General features: G+C 50.5%; 3 protein-coding genes across 3 annotated transcripts; 1 reads left to right on the forward strand and 2 right to left on the reverse strand.

The window, feature by feature from the left end:
- Window positions 1-647: 647 nt before the first annotated feature.
- H257_14800 (hypothetical protein) lies at window positions 648-1,892 on the reverse strand (the record flags this gene model as incomplete). The annotated part of the gene is made up of 2 exons (XM_009842686.1): window positions 648-1,428; window positions 1,525-1,892. The coding sequence occupies 2 exons, from the start codon at window positions 1,890-1,892 to the stop codon at window positions 648-650; spliced, it is 1,149 nt and encodes a 382-aa protein (XP_009840988.1).
- Window positions 1,893-3,535: 1,643 nt separating this feature from the next.
- On the forward strand, window positions 3,536-4,872 carry H257_14801 (hypothetical protein; the record flags this gene model as incomplete). The annotated part of the gene is made up of 2 exons (XM_009842687.1): window positions 3,536-3,889; window positions 3,919-4,872. The coding sequence occupies 2 exons, from the start codon at window positions 3,536-3,538 to the stop codon at window positions 4,870-4,872; spliced, it is 1,308 nt and encodes a 435-aa protein (XP_009840989.1).
- Window positions 4,873-5,332: 460 nt separating this feature from the next.
- H257_14802 (hypothetical protein) lies at window positions 5,333-5,659 on the reverse strand (the record flags this gene model as incomplete). Its single annotated transcript, XM_009842688.1, has 2 exons — window positions 5,333-5,453; window positions 5,502-5,659. 2 exons carry the CDS (start codon window positions 5,657-5,659, stop codon window positions 5,333-5,335), a joined length of 279 nt encoding a protein of 92 aa, XP_009840990.1.
- Window positions 5,660-8,996: the final 3,337 nt, after the last annotated feature.

Here is an 8,996-nt window from a genome sequence, read left to right on the forward strand (position 1 = left end):
ATACAGTACTGCTGGGAATTTACTAATATCAACGGAGTTCGTAACCAACCACCTCTCGTCATCACGGAGATGACAAGAAATATGACCACAACAGTTGCTGGGGTTTTCGCAGTCTCCTCGGCGTTGGGATAGAGATTTCGGGCGATCAAGTCAACGATTTCGATTATGTTTGCAGTCTTCTCTGCGTTGGAGGTTGTCCACTCGACTAAAACTTAAAATCACGTGGGTGTTGTTTAACTACAGTTTTGTACTAAGTTACTGGTAGTAGTACATCGGTAAGATAAGTCGACTTTCAATTTCTCTCAACTTCACCGCAAGTGAGCAAGTGGGACACTTCAGCAGTATAATACAGACACTGTATAGGATGAGATTCGGACATGCACTTAACTGGATTTACGCATTAAATGCGAATAGTAGTTAGTACTACCACAGGCCTTGTCCGGGTAGCGGTACGGCCTGCGGCCTACCTGCCGCTTTTCCCGACAAGAGGAATCGATTGGACATTCGGTGAAGTGCACGATTGGGGTTCACTCCTCGCCAAGGCACCGCCTGCACAAAATTATACACACGACCTCCGCTACACTGCGGAGCGCGCAACGGTGTCCGAAAAGTTGTAATATTCACCCATATTTCAAATGGATGTAGTATTATTTCTTGGTCCTGATCTCCACACACCATAAAGCTCCGTATTCGGCGTTCTGGATGACACATTCGTTCTTGGTGAATTCACTGAAGCACGAGTTCAACCCAGGGATGTAACACCAATCGCATGTGTTGCAGCCGTCGGGGGCGGCAGTCGTAGCAGGCACTAGCTCCGTGATCGGTTCACCGTTGAATATGGTGGTCTCTTTAGCAAACTGGTTGATGCCTTTGTACACTTCGAGGCCGCGTGTCGGGATCGTCGACGCTTCCGCAGCAAAATCATTGCCCACCACTTCAAATGTCACAGAGGGCTTTTTGAACTCGCGGAACGCGTAATCTGAGAACACTCCATACGCGAAGTAAAATGTTTTGGCCACAGGTCCAGGGGTGTACGCCCCCATGGCGCTTTGCAATCCACGACCGAGGACTTCGAACTTCTCGTCAAACCCCCCGCCGATGGGCTCCTTGGTGTCCCCATATGGGTACAAGATGTACCCCCCGTATGAGTGAATGTCAATGAACCCTTGGATTTCACTGCGTTTGGATAGGAGCCATTCATTGATACCCTCGGTTTCAGGCTCACTGAAAGTAGACGGACCGGGGTAATCGGCGGCCGAGATGGCGGGGGGGTTGGGGTGTTCGAAGGAAGTCGGCCAGTTCCGGTTCAAGTCGACTAGGTTGTAACTCTTGCGCTGGGCCCGATAGTGCTCCTCCCACGAGACCTTATAGCCGTCAATGTTGACGACCGGTACAAAGTACAAGTCGTACTCGTCGGTGGCCGTGGGTCTATTCTTGGCAATATCATCCAGAATCAACGCGAACGAAAACAGAATCGACGACCCCGAGATCCATTCGCGGGAGTGTTGTAGGGCTTAAAAGTACAGCGACTGAGAGTGGCCCTTGGTCAGCTTGTACCCGTAAATCGTGGCCCCCTTGAACGTCTTGGATATGACAAATTTGCTCAGCAACGTCGGGTTTTGGACGACCAAGGCATCGGTGAACTCGTAGATTTGGTCGATAGTGCGGAAGCAGTTGTGGAACGCACTAGTCGAGTACTCTCCGGCTTTAAGGGACGGAATGTAGTTGGCATTTTCCTGGTGGCAAGCGCGGTTGATTTTGGCATCGTCTTGGAGGGCAGCCTCCTCCTTCAACGTTCGAGCGCGGCCGTCGATGCCCGTGAAGGTGTTGTTAGTTTCGGCGGTGGTCGCCGACGCAAATAGGGCAATGGCACTGAGGAGGGAGAACTTCATGGCAAAATGAATAATGAGGAAAGGGATTGTGGACTGCCAAAACGCCCTGGAAAGGGTTCGTGATGATGCGGTAGGGATTTGCAAGGAATTCTCAGACAGATGGGTGTAATGATCTTGGTAGGCTTGTTTAGGTCCACTACATAGGCTTGCGATACAGTCTGTATTCAGATGTCATTGTTGACTATGTAACCCCGAAAAACGTTCATATAACCCTTCAGCCAAGATTTAGAACCGTTGAAACAACTAATAAACTCTAGTTAGATTAGACATATTTTTTGTACTCTGACTACCTCCACTCCTACCCCAGGGATTTAGCAGTAAACTTCGCAAGCGGGGTTACAGTAAGAGAGTTGCAGGGTTACAGGAAGAATATATGCTTGAACTGTTCTAAGCCTCGGCTAAAACCCCGAAGCGTTTCCCAAGGGGAGGGAAAATTGCTCAGCATCAGTTTCTTAACTCAAAGGTCATGGGTTCCGCTTCCCCGGATAATTTCCGCAAGGATTTATCCGTCCGTCCCCTGGGGAATCCGGATAACAAGGGCTGCGTACGAAGACGAGGGCCGAATTTCGAAGAAGATCGGTCGAAGCACGAGGTATGGATCCATAACATGTGGTTCTAGTATCGAGCCCTCGCGGAGGAATGTCTTAAAAATGATAATCCAAACTCAATTAACCCAAAGCATTTCCCCTTACATATGTCTCATATATTCATGCGACAATCGATGAACTGGTATACTAGTATACGAGTACAGTACTGCAGTACTAGTACAGACGTAAACCATCAATTCTTGCCCTGGTATTGACGCAATAAATTATCGAACGGTCATTGGTATACTTCATACAGTACTGCTGGGAATTTACTAATATCAACGGAGTTCGTAACCAACCACCTCTCGTCATCACGGAGATGACAAGAAATATGACCACAACAGTTGCTGGGGTTTTCGCAGTCTCCTCGGCGTTGGGATAGAGATTTCGGGCGATCAAGTCAACGATTTCGATTATGTTTGCAGTCTTCTCTGCGTTGGAGGTTGTCCACTCGACTAAAACTTAAAATCACGTGGGTGTTGTTTAACTACAGTTTTGTACTAAGTTACTGGTAGTAGTACATCGGTAAGATAAGTCGACTTTCAATTTCTCTCAACTTCACCGCAAGTGAGCAAGTGGGACACTTCAGCAGTATAATACAGACACTGTATAGGATGAGATTTGACTTAGTAAACCGTGCAAGCTACTACTACTACCTCTGTCCGAAAATAGTTACCCCAAACGGAATATTTGAGAAATGAACGTGAAGTTGGTCGAATTATTCCATTCTGAAAACAGATGCATCAATAGTAGCCTCTAGAGCACACCAATAGCATCGCTTCGTACCAAACTACACCCAATCACAACAGATTCCGCCACACAGAGCCCCAATACTTCAACCTATACAACTTGGACAATTTGTCTCAAAACGGTGGTATCCGGATGTCCGGTTTTACCGGATAAAACAAACGCATATCGTATCAACGAGCGTGTCAAGGTTTGCAATCCAAATGCGCGCCAAGAAGGACCTCACGGACAACGATCGAACTGCAATCCTGCAGCAGCTTCTAGCGCGGATGGTTGATCACAAGACATTGCCACGAGGTGCCTTAGCAGATGTCGCCGTCTCCTTTGGTGTTGAACCGAAGCACGATTTGCCGAATCTGGCACCGAGCTGCAGTCGACCTGTCCGACAAGCTTCACCCGTACCAGTCTGTTTGCTCAAGGAAAAAAGGTCGTTCTAGCAGGAACCTCAAGCACGACTCTGCTGCTGCCCGTCTCAAACTCGTGCCCAAGGCTCGGCGGACAACATTTCGGTCCATCGCTGCCGCCATGTCCATGCCCAAGTCGATCCTGCATGACTACTATCGGCGAGGAATTTTCGTGGAATATTCTAGTTCGGTCAAGCCGGCACTGACGGATTCCAACAAGGCCGTTCAACTCAAGTGGGCAATCGACCATGTTCACCCGGTGGGACCCACCGACTATACCTTGGACAGCATGATGGACTGTGTCCATGTCGACGAAAAGTGGTTCTTCGCCACGCGAGTTATCTTGTACCCGACGAAGCCCCTCCTCATCGCACAGTCAAGTCCAAAACGTTCATCACGAAAGTCATGTTTCTGTCCACTGTTGCCCGACCACGTTGGGACCACGACAATGATGAGTGGTTCGACGGCAATATCGGCACATGGCATTTTATGGAGCGAGTTCCGGCGTTGCGTGGAAGCCGCAATAGACCGGCTGGAACCATGGTGACAAAGCCGGTCAGCGTGACTCGCGAGGTGTACAGGACCATGCTCCTCGACAATGTCATCCCTGCTGTCAAAGCGAAATGGCCCCAAGGCGAGACCAAGGGAGTGATCATTCAGCAGGACAACGGCAAGCTTCACGTTCCCCTATCTAACCCTCGCATCGTTGCTGCGTGCACCGGCGGCGGGTGGGCCATGCAAGTGAGGTTCCAGGCACCCAACTCGCCGGATCTCAACGTGTTGGACCTGGGGTTCTTTCGAGCGTTGCAGACTCTTCAAGAACGGAACTATTCGCGCAACATTGACGACATCATTACTGCAACCGATGAAGCGTGGCAGGATGTCGACATGATTACTTTGAACGCCAACTTTCTCACGTTGCAATGCTGCATGCAAGAGATAATGCGCGTGGAAGGCGACAACTGTTACAAAATCCCGCATATGAAGAAGGCGAAACTGGATGCTGTGGGTATGTTGCCCGAGGTTGTTTGCGTTGATCGTGACCTGTTTGATGACGGGTGTCGACTACTCAGTGCTACTGATTTCGACAATAAGATCGACGAATTGGCACTTGAAGTGGCACAGGCGATGGACTTGAGCGAATTCAGCTCGCAAATGGAGAAACTCTCTGTTGATGGTGAGCTGGAGGATGACATTGACTTGGATCTGGCGCTGCTTTTGGGTATCGATCTATTGTTGTAATGTATGTTGGGCGTATTCCAATGGTCAGATTAGAGGCATTTCTTACAGTAGTACACTTGAGGCAACTTTTCTCGGATCTCAGTTTTTCAGTTTGGGGTAACTATTTTCGGACAGAGGTAGTATTATGTACTATACTGTACATAGTGGATCCTCGATTTTTGCACTCAATATTACTGAGCCGCACGCAACCAATGCCATGTACGGCGACAGTTTGCATGCGGTGCTGGTGGACATCGTCGTACCGGAAGTGGACACTGTGGTCAAGTTAACGTTACAGTATGTAGCCAAGTCGTAGAGTATTACACGCTATCGTGGAGTTGTGTCATCATGACGAGGTAGGAACACCATGATATCATTAACTGTAAAGAGGGATGCTTTAGATTTACTTGTGATTGGGCATGTAGGTGGTGCCACTGACGAGGCCACATTCAAACTGACACAGCGCCGACATGGCCTGCTGCTAGACGCGGCTCATGTGCTGGTACTTCCACGGCACACGCAGAATCGTGCTCAAGTACTTGGACCGTTGGGTGGCGTCCGTGGCGATCGAGACAAACGCAAACGTCGTCTTATGTGCAGTACTACTAGTACTACTAGAACTGTACATAGTACTAGTACTTGTAACTTACTGTGCATTGTGCGCGTGTGCAAAGCCGCGGGACTCCACAGCTTTGAGACGGTCAAGGCCATCACTTTCCACCCGAAGCCGTTTTCCGTCGACAACGACCTGTTCACTCACGTTTAAACTCATGCGCCACGATGCCAACAAGGCGTCCTTGCCCACCATCAACGCCTTATACTCGCAAGTGGGATATCTTTTTCTCATAGATATCTTTATCTCATATAACCATTCAAGCTGTCAATCGTTAGTCTGTACTGACAAGGCAAGTAAGTGGTGGAGTGCATCACAGTCACCACAGACCTTTTGCTATTCTGCCATTCAACCTTCATCAATTCTCTAAATAATTTCCCTTCGAAGTGAATATTATATTACCTATGATGGGTAATTGGTTTATACCAGGGTGCACAAATCAAGAATCCAGTGTAACGAACGTTACTGTACACTGTAGTACTACGTACTACTACTCGTACGGAGGTAGTAGTATTTATTAGTAGTACTGTACTTCGTACTGTAGTACAGTTTACTGTAGTACTACTTGTTGTGGATATGCCATGCAAAGTAGTGACACTAACTAGTAACCACCACAGTGGTCAAATGCCCATCATACACGTAACGGTCGACACCGAAGAGCCGCGATCACCCGTCCAAGATTTTATAGATGTTTAGAACAACAGAATAGTAGAAGCTTCATAGAGGATTAACATGTAATAAATCAGTTCTCAATTGCACGATTAGACACTAGCCTGTGTCTGTAGCTAATAGGTTATGAGCCCAAACGAAAGCATCACGCATCTCAACTCCAGCGGCTCCAACTACCGCGAGTGGTCGAACTCGGTGACTGAGAAACTCAATCAAAAACGTCTGGGCAAATACCTCAAGGATCCCTTGGAGTCAGACCGCTCCACGTACGCCCACGGCTTCGCCGAGGAAGAAGACCTAGTGGCACGGTCGTACATCAAACTGACTATCCACAAGGACCAACTCGAGTACTTCAGCAAGACGCAGACGACATACGATATCTGGCAGGCACTCAAGGACATCCACGAAGGAGCCTCCGCAACTAACCTACTCACACTGATGACGGAGATAAGCAACCTGTGCTGGACAAGCGACATAGCTATTGATGACTTCACGGATAAGTACTGCGAGCTTGTCCGCAAGCTCGAAGCTGCCGGTGATTGGATCCCTGAGTCCGCCTATGCCACGAAACTCTTGGTACTGATGCCCGAGCAATTCCACAACACAGTGCTGCACATCAACCGCAACCACTCAACCCAGCCCAAGTACAAGACCCTATCTGGAGTGATTACCGAGCTGCGAGCCGACCACGAACTCCAACTCTTCCGAGCGACAGTCGGCCAAGCACCTCGGACCAACGACGTGACGTTCCAGGCAACCGCAGAAAATACCAGCTTCTACTGCACGAAGCCAGGTCAAGTTGCACGTCAATGCCCCCGCAAGATAGGCGACATGGAGCGCGGAATCTACCGCAAGAACATCAACGAAGACGGTCGACAACAGCATAACCCACCTCCAAATGGCTTCCCACGCGGCGGACGGAACCAAAACCAGCGCGGGGGTTGAGCGGGTCGCGGCGAACGCGCCAGGGACAACATCCGACAAGATCACGCCAAAAACGCCGCAGAAGATATCTTCTTCCTAAACGAAGGAGGCAGCGATGAAGAAATAGGAAGTGAAGTCAAGATAGACATGCTGAACTTAAACGAAAACACCAATCACGATGGAGAAGAACAGATGACCATCATCGATAGCGGCGCGTCATCACATATGACAGGCTATTACAACACACTGTTCGACATTGAAGAGTGTCAGCGTCGAGTCCGCCTTGCTAATCACCAACGCATCGACGTGGACAAGATGGGAAAGTTCAGAATCAAGAACCCAAACGGCTAGACGTGCGTCTTCACAAATGTACTCTACGTCCCACTCTTCGTCACACACTCGTGTCCGTCCCCGCCTTGACGTCCAAGGAAAGAGTGACGGTTCAGTTCAAGAGCAAAACCTCCTCGATCAAGGTCGGCGACGTGTCTCAGTCGAGGCCAAGTTGAACAACCGCCGAATGTACCAGCTCACCGGCAAGATCCAAGCAGTACCCGACGACATCGCATGCCCCGCCACAGACGGCGCCACCTGGCATCAACGCCTTGGACACCCATCCATCGCCTCGACGAAGGAGATCATTGCTGCCACCAAGGACGGCCCTAAGCAAGCGATGGAACCTCAAAAATGCGACGACTGTACGCGAGGGAAGATGATTCACGTATCACCCCCGAAGATGGGCACACGCACCTGGACGGTCAGTCAATGCATCCACTCCGATCTGTGGGGGCCGACACGGGAGCCAACATCAAACGGCAAACGATACTTCGTGGCCTTCACCGACGACGCGAGTGGGCACGTCACCATCGACTTCCTGAAGTCCAAGGATGAGACACTAGAAGCATTCAAGAGGTTCGAGAAAGAGTTCCAACGTACCACCGGCGTATCCATAACGGTGTTACGGGGCGATGGTGGCGGAGAATTCAAAGCAATGACGAAGCACCTGGCAGCCCAAGGCATCAAGCACGAGACCAGTAACGCCGACTACCAATGGCAGAACGGCAAGGCGGAGCGGACCAATCGCACCATCGTCACAATGGCTTGGACCTTACTAATCCAGAGCCGTCTACCCGACATATGGTGGGCAGAAGCAGTCGCCACGGCTACGTATTTTCGACACCACACACCCAACGTCAACACCCACGGTAAAACTCCACACGAACTCATCCACGGCCAGATCCCGACGATCAAGCACCTACGCGTCTTTGTTTGCGTCTGCTTCCGTCGGAACAAGGAGTCCAACAAGCTTCACAGCCGAGCCAACAAGTGCGTCTTCCTAGGGTACAGCACAACTCAGAAAGCATACAAGTTGCACGACCTCGAAGATTCGAAGTGCGCTTTCTCAGTCGATGTCACGTTCCAAGAAGATACCTTCATGAACGCACCTCGCGACCACGACGAAGACGACAACATCCAACTGAGTCGCGAGGACGCCGCCATGGAACAAGAGACGCCTACGAAACCGAACCCGCGTCAAGCCCCAGTGACCGTCACACCAGGCACGACACCCAACAACGAGTCCACCGACACAAGGTTGACAACGAGGCGCCCAAGTGCATCGACGACCGACGCATGCCAAGACATGATGCGAGGGGCCGGGACACCACCACTGCGTTTTGAAGACACTGTAGAGTTGGCCCATGCTCCGCTCAAACTACCGGAGAACCAGTGGTTGCCACAGAGGACGGTCGGCAGTCGACTGGGTCATAGCGCACTGAAGGAGCTGCAGCCGTTGGGATCGAATCCTAGACGCGACGTGAGGGAGACCGAGGCCCAGTTTGTGGTCATAGTGGAGTGTGGTGGGCAGCAGGGGACGATATCGGTCCGTCGGCACCGTCTTGCGTCCGAGGATGTAGCGGCTGAGCATGGCCTGCCAGCGTTG

This window comes from Aphanomyces astaci, assembly GCF_000520075.1.
Source record: "Aphanomyces astaci strain APO3 unplaced genomic scaffold supercont1.62, whole genome shotgun sequence".
NCBI lineage: Eukaryota > Oomycota > Saprolegniomycetes > Saprolegniales > Verrucalvaceae > Aphanomyces > Aphanomyces astaci.